General features: G+C 47.7%; 1 protein-coding gene across 3 annotated transcripts in view; it reads right to left on the reverse strand.

The window, feature by feature from the left end:
- Nucleotides 1–2,077: 2,077 nt before the first annotated feature.
- The window catches only part of ZMAT4 (zinc finger matrin-type 4), a 48,116-nt gene continuing 30,320 nt past the window's right edge, over nucleotides 2,078–19,873 (reverse strand). For 2 of the 3 annotated variants that reach the window (XM_042024941.1, XM_042024940.1), the window contains 4 exons: nucleotides 18,356–18,512; nucleotides 12,791–13,018; nucleotides 7,270–7,366; nucleotides 2,078–2,523 (listed from right to left, as the gene is read on the reverse strand). In XM_042024941.1, the coding sequence (XP_041880875.1) occupies nucleotides 2,508–2,523; nucleotides 7,270–7,366; nucleotides 12,791–13,018; nucleotides 18,356–18,512 (498 nt within the window). In that variant the 3' untranslated portion in view covers nucleotides 2,078–2,507. The remainder of the gene's footprint in view (nucleotides 2,524–7,269; nucleotides 7,367–12,790; nucleotides 13,019–18,355; nucleotides 18,513–19,873) is intronic. The other variant, XM_042024942.1, reaches the window with a different exon arrangement.

Genomic DNA, 19,873 nt, shown 5'->3' on the forward strand with positions numbered 1-19,873 from the left:
AGCTGTGTCTGAGCATAAAACACCACTGAAAGTCAGTGTCCTGCCCCTGAAACACAACCTGACACACTCGCACCAGAACCTAGAGAGCTGCATTAGTATGGGCTACAAACTCTAATGAAACACATCTAAAACATTACAGTTTCAGTGTTGGCAGCCACATTTGCAGCTGTCTCCCACTGCCACCAGTATTCCAGTCAGCACTGTCTGTAAAGTGAGTCGGGGGAGAGACCCAACCAGACTGATGATAAATTATTGAGATTTACTTTCTTTACAGACTATCTTGCACAGAATTTTAAGCCAGAAAAACATTTGGCCAAAACAGACAAAATCAAATTGTTACGTATAGATGTTCTGCATAAAAAATGCTGAGAGTGTTTCTGGTTTTTTTTTTTTCTCTTAAGAAAATATACGCAAATGTTTTCACCCTTCAGATTAAAGTAACCATGGGGGATGCAATGGTTGCACTGAGCCATTTTCAAAGCTCTCTAATACAGCTGCTCACACATTTCAGCCTCGGGTCATTGGACCAGGCTTGACATCAGAGATCCGGTGGCACTTCTACAGGGATCACTGACTTACCATGAGGAGATTTGTCTTTTTATTTGTCTTGCTTTGAAGGCCTAATGAACTTAGGAAAAGCAAGAGATTAGAAGGATTTAGGGACCAAAGCATGATTGACTGGACCAGGACAATATCAGCAACAAATGGAAACATTGCACTGCTCTGTCACTCCAGGCAGAAGTTGGAGAGACAGGGAGATGTGATGGGGCACCTCAGCTGCCTCTTGCTCGCCAGGGCTGGGCGGTGTGGGGTGGGATGTGGGAATCCCGTTGGCAGTGCTGCCCCTCCTGCTCTGCAGTGCCACAAGAAACACCATCTACCTGAGAGCTGCCAGAGTGCCACCAACTCTAGGCCAGGCTGGAGACCCAAGGGAGAACAGCCAGCCTAGCATGGGCTGGGAGCGGAGTCTGGGTCCAACCCAGCTCACTGCAGAGCTGTCTTCACACCTGCCTGGGGAAATAAATTGTGTTTGTGCTGTAATTAATTTGCTGCAATTAGCTTGTAGTGATTACGAGAGCACATAGAAGATTTTTGGGTTTGTCTCCTGACAAAAATGCCTCTGCAGCACCCTGGATGCTGCTGGCGGAGGGTTCCTTTGGGGAAAGGAGGCTCAGAGAAGTCAGGCCTGAACCCACATGACTGATGTGCCCTATTTCTGTAAATCATTCTCTCTGTAAAGAGGCAGTTTAGCTTCGGGAACACTGGCGGCTTGTGTTATTACCCAAAACACAATAAATGAAACCGCCCCACAGCTATGAAACCCAAGGAGATGTTTACTCATCTGTGAAAAACCCATTCTCCTCCACACATGAAAGGCATCGATGCAAGAGCACAAATTAATCACACAGAGCTTCTGCAGTGGCTCTAACCGTCCCCACAGAGTGAAAGAGGTGATGCTGCAGCTTGCCCGAGCTGTCCCTTCACAGGACTGGAGGCTCAAGTACAGCCCAGGGGGCTGAGGCTGCTGACCAGGGGAGCTCTGGGCAGCCCCTGGGATACAGAACAGTGAAGGCCTCTCCTCCGACTCGGCTCCTTCTCTCTGCTCAGATCCCCAAACCAGGCAGAGGGAGCGAGCTGCTGCTGGCTGGTGCACGGCAGAGTCAGAGCTGGACTCAGTGCAGGGATAACTCCGTGTCTCCGCTGCCTCTCTGCAGGTGCACAGGTAACCAAGCTTACCTGCATGGGATGGCCTGGCCAGCTCAGCCTCTGCCATGGCTCTGGTCCCACCGTGCTTCCTGCAGCTCTCCAGGAGGGCTGTGTCTCCCAGAAATGGCTGGTGCACAGAGCAGTGTCCGACCTCAGGCTTGCAGCAAAGTCAATAAAGCAAACAGCTTCTGTTGAGCCTGCAGGAATCCTACCAGCAGGAAAAAGAATTCACACTTTCTTTTCAGTGTTCCTTACTCACGGAACCATTTGTTTCTCTAGAGACAAAGAGGGAAGGAAGAAACTCATCCATTACACAATCCCCACGATTCACTGCTGTTGCTCTTTATGTGTTGACACAAACCATGCTGGAGAAGGTGAAGAAAGTGTGTTTATTTCTGACTGAAGACTGATTACATCACTATCATGGATAATGTAGTAGAATAATCTTATACTCTTGGGAGAAATCTAAGAATAAATATGAAAAAGTAAAATAGTTTGTTTCCACTGTCCCTGAAGATGACTGATGAGCAAGTGTTGTATTTACAGGATAGTTATCATACTCTAGACTCTGTGCTGAATAAATATTGTCTTGAAAGGGTAAAAAAATCCATTGAAATATTTTAACTCACCACAAAATTAAAAAAAAAAAATCCATGTATGTGTCCAAAGCGAAGGTTAGTTACATGTTAATTATTGAATCCACACAGGATCACTGTCCAAGAAAGCCTCTTCTCCTGCTGACCCGCTCCCCCTCCACAGAAGCAGCATTAGTGCTTGTCCTCTTCTCCGCTGACGAGCTACTATTGGTTCTTCAGGCTGCAAGACAGAAATGATGCCCGAGTCAGGCTCCATCCTGGTGGCTCCCATTCCGCTCCAGAGCTCTGCCTGGGGACCCGGCACCGGGAAAATCTGCAGCTCTCCACAGAATGACTAAAGGAATGTTCTATGTGAGCCACCAGGAGACTGCCATTCTGAAAAAATATATCAATAAACTCTCTCTACCTAAAGCATATTTACAATTTTAAGGACAGTCTTGTGTTTTATGAAAGAAAACCACCATAGCAATTTGGAAAAAGTCTCATTTCTTTAGGTCCTCAATTTGAATTTAAGAGCCTCACAAATCCTGCCCAACTTGCCTCCTCCATGGCCCAGTGCAGCTCAGCTGATGAAGAATTCCTCACCGGAACTGGCGTTGGCAAGCTCAGGTTTGTGCTTTGAGCAATTAGCCCAATATTTAGGTTTTACATTAAAATAATTAATCCATACATCCAACACCACAACACAATGCTGTATGGGCTGTTCTGGGGCTTTCAAATTATGATCAAAACAGAAGATATCAGAGATATCTTTATTTTCACTTACATTAAAAGGGAAGGGAGACAATTTAAATCTATAATGAGCGGAAGTATTACATTCTCTCTCTTCACAGGCAGTGTAATTATTCAGCTGCTCTCTGGAACTGAAACTATGACAAATTAAAATGCCTGTCAATTCCATCTACCTTTTGTAACTATTCATCTTCTGGAGTTGTTAGTGCTCTAAAGGCTTCTTTAGGCATAAGCCACTATATATTTCAAAAAGCACATAGAAATGTTACCATTACCAAGTGTTACTGTTACCGCGGCCACCAAGGTAGGAACAAAATCATATGGCTTGGGTGTAAAGTACATGATACAACTCATTTACTCTAATTTCCAGAAATTTAGTAGAAATCTTATATCAAAGAATGCCTTCCTTCTCAGTGAGGATGTGCAGGAGGAGCTCAACCTTCTGGCACCGGGGACAGGGCTGGAAACATCCAGGAGAAACAGAAATAACATTTGGCACTAAATCTGACCCAAGTGGAGCGGGGCCAGACAGCCCCAGAGCCTCCCCTGCTGCCACCCATGTGTTGGCTGTGCCAGACACACAGATCCCGGGACATGCTTCAGCCACAACAGGCTGTCAATATTTGTTCACACTTTCTTAAATAGATGGGAAAAGCGATGTAAACGCAACCACGGGAAAGGGTGACATTTCTCCAGGCACGATATTTACAATATTTTGATTAGCTCATTCCTGAATAGCCATGCAGCTTATGTTGATAAATTGTTCCAATTAGACATCTGTGTTCTCAGCCTGAAAATAGAAAAGAAAAGAAAAAAGAAAAGAAAAGAAAAGAAAAGAAAAGAAAAGAAAAGAAAAGAAAAGAAAAGAGGAAAGAGCCTGCTCAGGCCCAAGCTTGCTGTCTCTGCTCCTCAACAGGACATCAACTATCTGGGCTTCCACAGGGCACAGCCCAAAGTCAAGGCTAAGAGTTGTGCAGGAAAGGCTGCAGAGCCACCTCCCCTACTGGATGTGACCATTCTTAACCCCTCAGAATTAATTTTGACCATTGAATTGGTTTTATCCCAATGATGGCTGCAGGATTGGGTCCCCTCACTGCAAAAATCCTGAAATTATCCAGGAAGCCTGAGTCTGAAAGGGAAACCCTTATGTGTATTAGCATCTATGAAAGTGTAAATGAGTAGTTATAAAACCCTGGAATACATTTCTGAGCTCTAGATGTGGCAGAGAGGTCTGGCTGATCAAAGAGACAAAATGAAGGCAAGAAGATAAAATTCTTCTTTATGGAAGTGGGAATCGTTATCCCCACACAGTCAGACTCTTAATTACTAGGGCTGGATCTCAGCCTTCCGTCGCTGCCAGCCTGAGCAGCGGAGGACAGCTCTCAGCTCACAGCTCTCAGCTCTCAGCTCACAGCTCTCAGCTCTTGCTCTCAGCTCTTGCTCTCAGCTCTCAGCGCACAGCTCTCAGCTCTCAGCTCTCGCTCTCCAGCACATTATTGCAGCGGCTGACAGACCCACAGCTGCCCAGGGATGATACTCACCCCAAATGTGGGTCTGGGCTCTCTGCTCTGTGAAAAGCACCTCTGATCTTTCTACCCACATGCCCAGAGGAGGTACTTCAGACCCAGATCCAGGCCCTCTGGAGTATCTTCCCTAAAGGCAGCTATTTTCTCCGGGCCGCAGTGATGACCCAGCACCCGTTCCCAGCCTGTCCCCAACCCCTCCCCAGGAAGTGCTTTTTGCAAAGCCCCAGGGTAACATTCTGCACAAGCATTGCTTTGACCCCAGAAACTGAATATCCTGTCTCCTTTTACAACTATCTGTGGCTTTAATCCCCGTTGTTTTTTGCAAACCACTTTGAGCAGTGATTTTTCATCTTCGCAGTTTGCATAAAGCAGAAGAAGGGAGGTTTTGCTTCTGCCAGCCCATGGCGAACAGTGAGGAGCAAGGCTGGCATGTGCCTCCCCACCAGTCTCTTGGAAGTAACATTCACAACTGGGATTTTGGCTGCTGCTGGTCCCCATAGGAAGGAGCTGTTGGTGCCCACCATGGTTCAGCCAAAGTAGGCACTGGCCCCTCCCTGGCACCCTGCCCAGCACTGCTTCTCTGTGCTTCATGGGGGGAGAAGGGAAGGAGAGAGGAGATTAAAAAAGCCCTCATCTATTTCTGGAAAGCAAGTCAAACAATGACTCAATCATCTCTACACAGTTCATAAATCCCTAATTAAAGGTTTAATGCCCCTCCCCGCTGCAGATGTTCCAGAGTCCATCCACATTCCAAGACTTGCTCCGTGCCAGCACGTGCCCACAGCCAGAGGCATCACCCATCAGAGCCTGAGTTGAGCCCTGTACTCCCCATGCATCCAATGCAGCATTTAACCTTAATTTTCAAATTAAGCTCAAGTACCTGCACCCTGGAGGAAAAACGGGAGCTGGCAGGTACATCTGCTTCGTGTACGCGCAGGCTGGAGGGATAAGGACTGGCTCAGTATTAGCTCCCTCTTCCTGCATCTTTTACTCAACACCAAAATACCAGCCAAGACACTTCCAGCTTCCTCCCTAAGCCCTGTTTTCCCCCTCTTTTGGTCCAAACAAATGCAGGCAGCAGCATTCGGAGTAGCCCCTGGAGCTCCTTTGAATGATTCATCTCTCCTGGCCAGACTACTCAAGGAAGAGCTGCTCAGCTGCAGGGTACAAGCCTCAAATTGTGTGCTGCCCATGGAGTCCCAGGACCCCCAGCCCTCCACGGGGCAGTGCCAGGGTCCTGGTTAACACAGCTGCCAGGCTCATGGTGTGTATGGTGGGTTATTTAAGGCAGCTCTAACTGGGGCTCTCAGCATGCTGCTCTCTGCAGAGCTCTCAGGAACAGTAATAAATAACCACAATGCAGCTCATTCCTCATAAAAGTTCTTCTCTCCTGAAGCAGCTTTCCAGGAAACTCATCTGCCTAGTATTTTTTGGGTGGTATCAGCTTCCATCCTGCAATCACTGATCCCTGTTCACATGTCCCAGAACAAAATCCCTGTATCCCTTCATCCCTGTCCTTCACAAACTGCTGCCCCCTTCTTCAGGTTTGTTTAGTCTTTAACTATATGAAGTATGACAGCTACATAAAATGTTTTGTTGCCTTGGCAACTGCAGTCCAGTGGCTTCAGCCTCAGTTACGAGGCAGAGGACAGTCTTGACATTAACTAACAATAATGAGAACAGCAGAAACCAGTGGGAGAACACTGGCTGGAACAAGCAGGGGACGATCCTCACCTGCCCCCCTGCATGGAGCACACCTGGGAGCCACGGTGCTGCGATGACCCAGTGGGACATCACCGCTGTTGAAACCCAGCAAAGGACCAGGTCTGGATTTCTAAAGTCCTTTTCTTTGTATAGAAGAGGTAATTGCTTGGAAAAGCTAGAGAAACATAGATGCAGCCCTGCCAAAATCTGGTTTTTGTGCTGCCCAACACATTCTTTTGCACTGGGAATGGGCTGAGCCCAGGGCACGTGTGTCATCCGTCACTCCTACAACAGTCAAAGCACGAAAAACTTCCCAGCATGTTCATTCACAGCACTAGAAATTAAGATTTCTTAATCTCTGCTAATTGTAGGAGACTGCACAATAGAGCAGAACACCATTAGCAGTCATTGCTAGTTCTGCTCACCCTGCTCACTTTTCAGACTGCCCTCAAAGCTACCTGAAGCACTTCAGGTATATCCCTTTATATTCCTCTCCTAATCTGGGCAGTTCTGAGTGATTCAGCCTGAAATGGTTCCCAAAGCTCACATATAAGTGCATTAAGAGCAATTAGTTCATTAAACTAGTCTCTGATATCATGTATCTCCATCACTTCATTTTAATAATTTGTAGTAATTGACAGAGCAGACTCCCCCCAGTTCTCAGAGATGGGTAATGCCTAATTACTCTAAATCACAGAAAAAACTGGTTCACTGGGAAACACCTAATCCCCTTCGGCTCATGGTGTCTCTTCTGAGGTTTCACACATGAAAGAAGCTGCAAACTCAGTATCATTAACCACAAATCAGTGGGACTCCAGGAAGCCCATGTGGATTTGGCCCTGCATTCCTCAACCTGGAGGTGCCTCTGGTATCTGTGTTTTCACAGCAACCAGAGCACAGCCCCCCAGTGCTCCTCTGCTGACAGGGAGTTGGATGCAAAGCACTGTTACAGACAATTCCATCTCGGCAGACACAGACACTGGGAGAAGCACAATGATACTCACTTGGTCTGGTGTTTGGAGCCCTTCAGGTGTGCATGGTACTGCTCTATGGAGTTCAGGGTGACATTGCAGATGTTGCAGGTGTAGCTGCGCTTCAGGCCTGTGAAGAAAACCCAGTGTTGATTAACCCTTGGCTCCGGCTATGCCGCATGGTGAGACCGAGGGAAGCACAGGGCTACACCAGGAGGGAAACACTCCTGTGCCTGGGCTACAGACTACTCAGAGTCAAAATGGCAGCTATAAAGTAAAAATAAGTGAAAATGACTGAAGAAAGGGGGAGAAATAGAAAAAAGCACCTATGCCCCAAGCAAACTTCTAATTAATTAGACAGCACTTGGATCCCACATTTCATTTCCAGTTTCACAGAGATTTCTCTTTACAGTGATCCCTCTATTTACTTTTCCAGGCCAGGGTATTCAAGCATTAGAGAAACCTAAAGAAGTATTTTTAGAACTGAGCAGAAGAAAGCCAGGTTCAAAGGCTAATCCCCCCTGAGAGTGTGGTGCCTCTCTCTCCTGTGCCCTCCTCAGAGCATCATCACTGTGTTCACACTAACACGCACTCGAGGTGCCATTTATGCCTCTAGTTTTTGGTAGTGATCACAATACAGGACAATTCTCCATTAGCATATTCAGCAGCCAGATCACTTAGGAACTCTCTTTTCCCCAAAGGGATCCACTCTGATTTATCCACCAAAGTGAACCAGCCAAGCACAGCTGCTGGTCTCCAACAGCCCACATTTGGCAGCCCTTGGCTGAAGGTCAAGGCTGGCAGACCGGAGGGGCACCAGGCAGCCACCCAAAGCCAAAGCAGGAGCTCTCTCACCTCTCGGTTGTCTCTTGGCTGCGGTACAGACCATCCCCAGCTGAACTAAGGGCTCTGCTTAAAAACACCAGAGCCATGGGATTCCTTGCAGGGACTGCTGTGCTCCTTAGGAACCATTCTAATATTCCTTGTAATGGTCTCTTCTGGCTTTCTACAGAATTACTTCTTTGCCGAAATTGCTAAAACAACTCATTTAGAACAAATAACGTGTGGCATTCTCAAATTTGATCAGTCCATGCTCACCCTAATTAACTGTACAGGTAATAAACACACTGACCCCTCCCCAGCTAGACCTACAGGCTCTCAAAAAATCCTTTGTCTTGTTTTGAACTCCAGACACCAGCTACACCAAGAGCCCCACTTCTCTCAAACACTTCATAATATCTCTCACCCAGGAATTTGGCACAACATGAAAATCATCCTTAAATAATATTTCAAAATCCCTCAGATGAGTGCTTGCAAACAACAAGCCAGCAACACTGCAGAGGTATTTAAGTAGTTTCTGTATTTCTATGTCATGATGTGGCACAGAATGAAAATCAATTTACAGATGTGCATATGGATTTTGTCCTTACAGAATTTATTCCTGATAGAGCAGTGATGGTTTTACAGTCACACCCTTTGCCCATTGCTGGCAGCTCCTGTTCCCTTCATTAAACCAACGGGCATCAGAAGCCACATGAATCTACCACAATGCAGGGGAAGGGACGGGAAGGAATGGGTGGGAAGGGCAGTGCACAGCTGGCATGGTGTGTCAGCACAGTGCAGCAGACTGAGAACTTGGACCACATCAGGATCTCCACATGGCAGAGCAGGACTGGGGAACTAAGAAACAGGTGATACTTTAACTTAAGGTAATAAGGGTCTGCTGCTCAGCCAATTTAGCAGCACATTAACAGCAGCCTCAGTGAATCTTAATTACTGGTGTAGGTGGAAACGCCTTCAGCAAATACAGCTCCTAACTGGGGATGATGATTTTCTCCCTCAGCATGTCAAGGCTACTCACAGTGATGAACCAGGGGGAACCCTGTTCCCCCTCCCTGTGTTCTGTGCAGGGGAACTCAGTGCTGTTCCCTGATGCAGCTCTTCCCACAGGCTGGAACACACAGCTGCAGACTGGGCTGATTCCATGAACTGGGATGAAGAAAGGAAACCAGCCTCAAATGAACAGCAGGATCAGACCACAGGCAATAATCACTTCCAGGATATCAAAATTACCAGAATTTGACCCCACTGGAGCTCATCAAAGCTGCTACTCGGCTGAAACTGGTTTCGTAGAACTCCCCAGCCAGTGTGCTGGGGCTGAGCTCAGCCCTACGGGCCGTCCGCGATTGGAAGGTGGTCCCAGCCTGAGCAGACCATACTGGCAGCTGCTGGGCTCTGGCTGTATTCTCATCTCCTTTTGCATCCTCAAGACACATCAGCATTGCCTCCCCTGCAGCGTGACATGCATTCATGTAAAATTGAATGTCCTCCTATCCCCATTAAATAAAATATTAACAAGTCAAGTTATTAATGTCATTCTGCATAAAATGCATTAAAACCCATTCCAGGGGAGTTCTTGTTAAACTGACTCTTACTAACCACAAGTGACAGCACAGAATGAGAAGTATTTATAAGGCATACCAAGAAATTATGAGCTGAGATGAAAAATGAAACTCAGCTCTTTGCCTGATTCTGGAAGAATGCATCTCCAACACCATCAATTTACCTGAGAACACAAAGGCTCCAGGTGACATCTCCATTCCCTTGTCCATCTGTACTGCAGAGGCTGCTGTGCTTTATTTTAGGGATTCAGAGCACCTGTTGCAGGGTTCGTCTTGGCCCCAGCACCAGGCAGAGCCCGTTACAAACCACCTGCCACTGCAGAGCCCCCCTGCCTCAGAGAGGGAGCTGGAGAGCTCGGCCATAGAGGACACGAGACATGAACTAAAACTGGTGAGATGTGCCTTGATGGAGCAAACTTGACATTCCCTCCTCCCTGTGCCTGGCACAGGCTGGAGAGGGAGAGCGACCAGACGGAGCCACATCGCTGCCTCCAACCGAGCTGTGGCCACTCTGCTGCACAGGCACAAGTTGTCATAGCAGAGTTGGAATTTGGGGGTTGGTACCCACCAGGTTTTATCTTCCTATGATCTGTGCCAGGGTGCAGGGGCAGCCAGGGGAGGCAGCTCTGCAGGAAGAAAACTCCCAGTTTCTTCCTCTTTCAGGGTATGTTCACATGCTTCCCTGTCTAGCAGGAGCAGCAGGGATTCCAGGTCAGCCACAGAGCAGGGTGGGTCCCAAAGCAGCTCTGTGCCACGGCTGGAAAGCCACACAGAACTGCTCCAAGAGAGTGGGCTGGACCCTGCACTCCATTCGGCCAAGGGAAAGGGATATGTGTGTGCCCATGCACTCCCCTGTGCTGCAGCTTTAACTCAACACAGACTGCAGAAACAATGCTCATTTCTCCTTTTTTTTTTTTCCCCTCTCCTCATTCTTATTTCTGAGAAGAAAATAAGACTTCAAAATTGCAGGATGAGCTCTTGGTGAGAAGAATCAATGGTTTTGTTTCCTATAAATATAAATTGTCCAAAAATGTATCTCTATTCTTATTTCTCCCAATACACATTCATATTTATCAATAAATATTTTATTACAGCCATTATCAAAACATCAAAGGCTGCTGAAATGTTGTACTTCAACTGACACTGCTTGTTCCAGGCTCACACAATGCATCGAATGTTCATCTCCCACACTAGTCAAAATAGAATTAATATTTAAGCTGTGATGGGAGAAGCCACCAGGGATGAAGAGGAAGGAGATGACTTTGCAATCCAGGGGAAACTGAGGCAGCAAAGACAGTGAGGAGCAGGGAGTATATGGGGATGTTGTCCCCACCATGGCCATGTCCTGCTGCCACTGTTACCTTGTAGTCAGACATGATGTTACCTGCCAAGGTGAGGCTGTTTGCTCGGGCACAAGGTGGATATCATTCCGTGCTGGCCATTGCAGAGACTGCTTTCAACACCTGTAAAGATCTGCTCTAATCTTGCAGCTAAATGCATCCAGGAGAGCATCTCTAGATGGACACAGATGGACAGATGGTCATGACCTAGTTAGAAAAACTGAAAAAGAAGATTTCCCAGCTTGGCAGGCTCAGCCTCCTTGGCTCCCTGGGCCTGACTGCAGCTCACTGGTGCTGTGGAGCACTGGGCACTGCAGACTGAACCCCCGAAACAGCACCCTGAAGTGTCCAACCAGAGGACCATACCTGTTCCCCTGTACCAGGCACACACATAGCCAGGATACAGCTCTGCTGTCCCCTCTCCTGCCATCCACAGACACTGGCAGGACCACACTGGATCCAGTGCAAACCCCAACCATGCATAGCACCACCGTGAAGGTAAAACCCAACAGCTGATGAGGCTGTGAAGGCCTCCAACTTCAACTCTTCCCAGTAGCTAAATGAATAAAACACTTCCCAATTGATTTATTTACAGCTAATGACATCTTCAGCCACTCTTGAGCTTGGCACAGTTCAAAGTACTGAGTATTTCCATGCTATTGTCCCAGGTTTTATTCCCACATATTTCCAGTAGCAAGCAGTGACTCAGCCAACATGAATCATTGATGGCACTGAGTCACACTAGGTAGCACAGGAGGATCTAGACAACCATTACGAGGTTTTACGGGAGATCAAGAAATGCCCAATATACTCTACAGTCATTAGTATCTCAAGAAAAATTATTTCATTTAGCGAGGAGAAAGCCCCAGGAATATCAAAATGGCACTGCAAAGCCTCACTGGCAAACCAGAGCTCTCCCATGTAGTTCTGAATCAGACTTGTCCTCCTTCCTCAGCTGCCCCAGTCAGGTCCCTATGCGCATATGGGATCATAACCCAGACTGTGGAGACGAAAGGCTCGTGCCTCTCCTGCACTTACGCCTTGGAGTAAACAGGTACTTGTCAAGATTCAGTCCTGGACACATCCTCAGCTGACTCAAACTGCACCTCTCCATCACAAGGAGGGCCCGGGGTGCTGGGGGGCTCCAGCTGCTGAGACTGCCTGGCTGTGGCTCTGCTCTGCTTGAGGGTGGCTCCCAAGGGGGTGCAAGGCCCAAATCTGTGCAACCCCAGGGTGCAGTTCCCACAGGGACCCCACAGATGCCAGAGTCTCTCCCTGTGGGGCCAGCATGGATGGACTGACAGACAGATGAAGAAAGGCTGCTCTCCCTTCAGCAGGAACACAAAAAATTTGTGTTTAACATCCCTGCAGCAAATGCTCAGCTCCTCTTGCTGCTGCTGACCCAGGGCCATTGAAGCCTAATTAAATCATGGAAGACAGTTATCCTGCTCTCCATCACAGAGATGTAGGGAGTGCCCTGCCTCCAGCAACATCCTCCCACCTGCACTTCTGAGCTGTAACGGGCTCTCCTCTCCCAGGGACAGGCCACACTTGCTTGAGGACAGGTGTGTGCACTAATGGAAAGGACTGTTTTAGCAGGAGGCAAGCGAGACACCTAGGAAACATCTGTGAAAGAATGCTGCTAAAACTGCAGGCTGGCATTCCAGAGCAGGGGATTCTTTTACAGAACTGGGAACCTCAGGAAGCAGTAACAGCATCTCAGGCTCCCTGCACCACCGGTTACTGTAATGGGCAAGGGTCACGGGATCCCACAGGGAGCAGGTCCCTCCTCTCCATGTGCAAGTCTCTCACCTCTCAGCTCCCCCAGGTCTAGGGTCTTCCCCAGCTGCTCCAGGAGGTCGGCTCTGGCTGCGTTCTTCTTGTGCTTTTTGCCGTCGTAGTGCTGCTGTGCCATCATGGGGTTGTTGAACCAGGCTGTGCAGAGCTGGCAGTACCTGTCCGAGTCCCTCCGCTGGGGCGGGGACGGAACCACCGGGGAACTGTCCGTGTGCGGGGGCTTCAGGGAGCCCAGAGCGGCTTCTGTAAAAGGGATTGTTCAGACATGAGCTTCCCCGGGTTCGTGCTGCCTGAGGAACGCCAGACCCTGAGGCAGATCCCACATTAGACACGGGGAATAATTAGCTGCAGTTACACGGTCCCGGTGGATATTTTGGATGGTGCTGCTTGGAAAGCTACCATTTCCCATTAAAAAAAGCATCATGAAAGGACAGCCCAGAACTGTTCCTCAGCTTTCTGCATTTCACTAACTGGGGAAGGAGGATGCTCCCAGTGCAGTTATACATCTTATCGCTGTTCTGACTAAATCTGCTAAACTCATCCTGCTTGAATTGCTACTCCAAGGAAAAATCATCAGTGGAGAATAAATACACCATGCAGAGCCATCTCCTTCTCAAGATAGAGAGACATATTTATCATTATCTCAGGATTCTTATTTTTCAATTTATTTGGTCTCAGAAAGAATGGGGGAAGCCATAGTCATTGCGAACTGTCACAGATGAAAAAAAATACTCAATACTCAGTCCCATCCTTCAAAGATCTTCACATTGTGAATTGTCAGGTACCAGCAACACACGGCCTTAATTTAATTCCATTTTCCTTCAGATTCATCGAAAGCGCATCCAGGAACACAAACATGACCCCCAAATCATTCCAAAGAAGAGTGAGTGATTAGTTTTTATATAATAGAGTGCACTTTGTTCGACAGAGTTTCCCAACTTCGTACAATACAAGTCACAAACCCATGAAAAAACAGTGTAAAGCAAAATAAAGTTCAGGTAACATTGGGATATAAAAATATACAATGACTAGCACTTAATTATCACACCTCATTCAAAAATTCCCTTTTATGTGGCTTTCCTTTTCTTTTCTTTTCCAGATGAAATGTCTGCTCTTTAAATAATTAACAACCTGCTCTCTCCATGATACCAGAATAGGCACATTTGGAGGTGGCAAGAGGCATGTGGTGGCTGTCTTTGATCAGGAGATGATCCAGCCGAGCCCTGATGAGCACATAGGGCAGCAAATGCCAAACCCACCTCAGTGTCTGACACCAGGAACAGCAACACAGGGATATATTTAGACATATAATTATGCCTGGAGCCCACTGAGATTGACTCCACAGCTTGAGAAAGTTAATATTGTTATAAAACTTCTGCTGACCTGCTCAGTAAGGGACACCCTTCAAGGAAATTCTATCTTACATATAACATTACTTACAACCTTATCAATTTCCAGGGGTTTATAACCTTCTATTGTTTTTGATGATGACTGCCAAGGTATCAGAGTTCCAGCAGCGATGACACTGCCTCTGAAGAGCTGCTCTGGACAGGGCCAGGCAGGGTCTGGCTGGATTTTGCTCCTAAAAAAAAGTCTTTTCTATGGTTCCAGCAAGAGAGACACAGCCCAGCCCCTCCAAGGTGTACGCAGCAGAACTGCCAGTGCAAGCAAAGAGCAAAGCCAGGGGCCAGCACAGTCATTAGGAAGAAAATTAGGGAATTGCAATATTGCCTGTTCAAACTGGGATTACACAGACTTTGCACGTGCTTGACTCACAAAAAACAAGCACAGCTTGCTTATTGCAAACGTGTTTCTGCACTCGCCAAGGAGCCTCCCTGCAGGAAGCAGTCCAGGCCCAGAACCCAGTGATGCCACAGGGACTTGGGACAGCCCTGGGGATTCCAGGGGGACCCAGCCCTCTGCAGCACCCCAGGACAGGGCTGAGTCCAGGGAACCAGACTGAGCTGCAGAGGTATTTGGACCATTATAAACAACCAGCAATTTTGGCAGCCCAGGAGCTCTGTGACAGATCTGACTTGCTGTTCCACAAGCCCCAGGCTATAAAGTTAAATCTATCCAATCTTTGGTCAGCTTTCTCTTTGTTTCTATGTATGCTGCTGCCGGAGGGGAACCAGGGAGGCTGAAGCTCACGGAGCTGGTGATGTCCACAGGAGTTACATCTCCTGCTCACTAAGGAAACCTGACAGAAGCATCTCCACTCTCAGCCACTGGCTGGCCCAGCAGCCCCATGGCTGTGCCTCTGAGCCCCTCTCCATGAGGCTGGTGGCTTGTGCTGCCCCAAACGCCATGCAGGAGGGAGGTTGTCAGGGGGACTGTCACTCCTGCTTCAGGGGATGGCACCAGAGCCCCCCATGCCCACCCCAGCCCTGCTCCAAGCCCACATCCACACCTGGCTGCCATGAGACCGAGGGCTACAGATCCACAGCAGAGATCTCCTGCCTGCGTCACATGGGAGCTGCCATGGGCAAGGATTTCCTCTTAGCACTCACAGTACAAAACATCTTCTTGTAAAGTCACATTCCTCAGGGCCCACTGACAACCCCCATCAGTCCTAAGGTGTGCTGATCCCAGCCTGGCAATTAATGAAAACATCCCACATCTACCAAATTCTCCCAAAGAGAAATAGATGAAAGTTGACTTCTCTGCAAATGTGAATTTATCATTTTGATATGCACTACATAACTGCTACAGAACAGCAAATGCCATCATTCCCTGAGCAGTGACACGAAAATTAATAATAAACATTCATGAAACGTCAAATGTTAAAAATGTTTCTCCATCTAAAACACAAACATAAAAGCTGCGAGTTTGACTATTTCAAGTATTTCAAAATGCTAAATAGCTCATGACAGTCTGCCTTACGTTCCCTTTCGCTGTGGGAGGGAAGTGAGAAAGTCTTACTTTGCTGCAAGAGGCAAAATACAAAGTTAGAAACACTTCAGCACTCCGGCAATGAACTAATGTTTGACTTCTTTCTCACATCCAAAGCTTTTTATTCCAAGCTGGATTTAAATGGCACCCAATTTTTTCCATTGGCACACTCCAGGAACTCAGCATGAGGACAAGAAACTGAGCCTCAACAAGGGAGCACTGAGAAACTCAGTTTTCTTCAGAAGAAATCCCAGAAATCTAGGACTAAGACAGACTCCAGCTGCTGCTGGACAAATCCTTGCACCCAAACCAAAAAGCCATTTACTCAGTCCCTTTTGATGTCCCAAAGCCAGAGCCATTGCCACTTTCCCAGAATGATGTCTGCAGGTCCTCGCACTTGGATTGATGAAGACAGCAGCTATTTCCCCCACAATTCTTTGGTTTGTAACTCATGGTGATGATGGGATGCAAGCTGACAGAGGATGTTGGAAATGACTAGAGGAATTCGTCAGCAATAGTGATGGCATAAAGCCTCTGAGGGCTACAACCTTGTACAGCAGAGCAACAGGAAAGATCACAACTACTTCACTGTCATGATGAGATATCGTTTTTGTGAGAAACCCCGACTGTTGGGCCACTTCTTCTCCTGAAAGCACTGGCACAGAATGAGACATTTGTGTTCCATCTGTATGGTAACAGTGAAGGAGAACGTAGATCTCTGCAAGGGGACTAAGAATAGACATGATTTTCTTCAGGACTGATGAGAGAGAAACCCCAGAATATCAAGCAATAGAATATCCTCCCCAGGAGCATCCAGCACGGTCAGGGCTGCGCTTGGTTGGCTCTCAGGACTCGTGAGCAATGGAGTCTCTGAAGCTCTCTCTGAGAGACTTAAAGCTCCCTGGTGCCAGCCACAGAGGACTGGGACAAAAATCCACTGAAAATTCCTGGGTGACTGCAGGAAGCCCAGAAATGCTGTGTCCAAAGCACATATTTCTGAGAACTCCTGGAGAGCAAGGAGGTGCTTATTAATGTATTCCTGAGCTCGGCTTCATCTTCCAGATCAAGTGGCTGTAAGAGCTGATGAGTCCTTGAGTTACTCCTTCCTAGTGATTAGGATGGCTGAAGAGCCCATTACTCCAGAGCACACAGCATGGCTCACTTAGAGCCTTGTGAGGCTGATCTAGATGATTAAAAAGTGAGATAAAAAACACAGTGCAAGGCTGCAGCTCTTCGCAAGCCCTGCCTTGGCCAGGCCCCACAGCTGAAGGGTGAATCCAAACTGTCAACTTACATGGGAATCAGTCCATGTACTATTCTGAGACCCAGCACTCCTGAGAACATCAGCTCACCTGGACTTAACCAGGAATACCAGGGTTTGTGGCAGGTCCTTCGGTGCTCCAGGAGGAGCTGGCAGGTTGCACATGAGGGATGGGGTTCAAGCCCCGGACAAATAAACACCAAACCTGAGTCTCTGCTGCTCTCTCTGCCGTTGCAGCTATGTGCCAGCTGCAGAGAGCAGCCTGAAGAGCCCGACATGAGTGAAAGACCACGATAGTTCATGTGAGAGCCTTCCTCTTGGCGGACCCAGGCGTGGTCCCCCAGGTTGCCACGGCTGTACCCTCACCTCCCACAGGACACACTGGTGCCGGAGTGTGTCCAGTTAGACTGAGCAAACTACCACGTAACACAATTCCCCACATTCCCACAAGCAAAGGGGCCAACAGTTCCCAAGCCCACCCTGGCAAAGGACAAATTATATTCTCTGTATCAGCATCTACAGTCTGTGAAGTTAAAAGGGCAACAAAACCACACACACAGGGTGCCAACCCCTGTTATCTAATCACATCTAGGATTTACGTGCTAGGCAGGGTCCAGTATACACAGCTCCATTTGTATTTTGTGCTGAAGGAAGTGCCACTGGCAGCAATTCTGGGTCACATCTGTCTGCAGGACCTCAGCCCAGCAATCCTTCCCAGAGAACGAGGAGTGCTTTGTTTGAACATTCTCTGCTTCCACAACCAAAGAGGAATTTTTTTTCACAGATTATTAGTGGTTTTCAGGGACTTTATGGTTAAGCAAACAACAAGATGGTTAAATTGTCCAATTCCAACATTTGACTTCTTAAATGTGGAAGTTAATAGGGTGCATTACTAGAATCACTGCAGAGGAAAGCACGAAACCCATCTGGGCAAAAATCAAGAAACAATCAATCCAAGGGTTTTTAAAGCCTGGACTTCCTTCTGTGGTAAGAGCAGATGATGCTCTGTACTGTACAGTAACACCAAAGGTTTATTAAACATATTAGCTGAGCTGATAATTAAACTGCTGATAATTAAAGTCAGGCTTGGCTATCTGCACCCACTGGAGACATTGTCTTCCACCGAGAAAACACTTTGGAACTGTGGAACTGGAGATAGGGCTCTCGCACCAGGGCCAGTCCCAGCTGATAAACTCCTAATCTACATAAACAAAGCAGACAATAATGAGCATCAGGAATTTTTAAAGGCTGTTATGACAAAAACACAAATGAATAGCCACTTCTGTCAGCCGCCAGCGCTCAGCTGCCTGTGTTGTATCCATTTTCTGCCACACGGAGCCAGCACCTTGGCCAAGCCCCCTTGGCACAGTGAGCCCACACCACTCTGCACCGGCCCCTCCTGCTCCGCTCGCTGCCTCTGGACCTACCTGTGGCCTTTAATGCTGGTTGTTCCCCTAGCAACAGTTTTAACCTTTTGGCATGGATTTTCCCTTGGTAATGCGATTCCGCCACCACTGCTGAGGTAAAGGACATGTTACATAGTGTGCAGCATTTGTTCTTATCCACTGAGTCACCATCACTGCCCTGGATGGAGACAAAAACACAGACAAAAAAAAGAGGTGCATAAGCCCACTAAGCACAATCACAGAGAAAGAAGAGAAGAATAGAAGAGAGGAATCTAGGTTGTTAGCCAAGGCCATGGCTGCCAAGTGTTTCCCTTCCTCGTCTCCCCCAGCCTTGCTCCCGTCTCATCCCAGCCCTGTCCAGTTTGGGGACACCTCCAACGCTCCAGCACCTTCGCTCTCGTCTGCACTGGGAGCTCAGCCTGTCACTGTGTCCCATACAGCCATGGAGCTCCCGGCACATCCCCGAGCCTTTATTCCTGTTCTCTGGCTGAGGGAGTCACACAGACCCAACACCAGCCGTCCAACACCAACCCTTCCTCCCGATGCACTTTTTTAAGAGACCCCAAAACATCTGGGGGGACAGGACTGGGGGTCACAACCCTCTCTGTAAGTGGGAGAAACAAATGAACCATCTGAAATCACACAGGTCCCTCCAGCAGGATCCAGCACCAGCCCTGGGCAAACCTAACACAGAGTGGACACCTGACCCCCCACTGAAGGTCATTTTCTCCCCCCAAAAAAGGACTATTGGAAAAACGACTGATTTTCACCACTTTTTTCTTGCTGATAACTGTAAATCAAACCTTAGGGAGAAATCTCAAGAGGTGATTAGTACTATTCTGAGTGTAATTTGCACTTCTTTTAAATAGCTTTCTCTCAAGATATTTTATGTCTTCAAAGGGAAATCACTTGAAAGTTAAGAGCAGAGTAGAAAATTTCCAGTATCTATTGATCATCAGTGGCAACATATAAAGAGCCTCCAACAGAGCTCGTTTGAAAAGCTGATACACTTCGTTGTTAATGCACCAGGGTCTCTTCCTCTGCCAGGGCTGCTCTTCAGTGACTTTTTTTTCCTTTTCAACCTACTTTCTCAGCTAGACTGCAATTAAAAATAAAAAATTAAAACCCCCTCAAAGAGCCCTCCAATACCTCATGTAGAGTTCAGGGTCCCATTTACACTGACCCACAGTTCACTGTGCAGCTCATCTGGGTCCACCCAAGTCTCTGGATGAGTGTGTCTCTCAATGTGTGGGTAGGAGTTCAGCCACCAGCAGGAGAAGAGTGTCCCCAAACCCTTGGTGGGTCTGCAAGTCCCTCTGTACACGTGTGACAGACCTCTGCTCCCTAACAGCCAGTTTTATACACCAAGTGCCATTTGTTGTAAGTGGGATGCACAAGGTATTTGGGCTCTGCCATTATTAAGCATTTACCAAGGTCTGTATCATCCCTTAGCAGCATCACCTCCCTTCCCTCCTCCACCAACCAAATCCCTGCACAGAGCCAGAGGTGCTCTAGGTTGATCCAGCCCTGAAGGGTAAT

The sequence above is a fragment of the Corvus kubaryi genome, unplaced genomic scaffold, assembly GCF_017639235.1.
Source record: "Corvus kubaryi isolate FWS band 111438036 unplaced genomic scaffold, C.kubaryi_AGA036_p1.0 37265, whole genome shotgun sequence".
In the NCBI taxonomy this organism is placed as follows: Eukaryota; Metazoa; Chordata; class Aves; order Passeriformes; family Corvidae; genus Corvus; species Corvus kubaryi.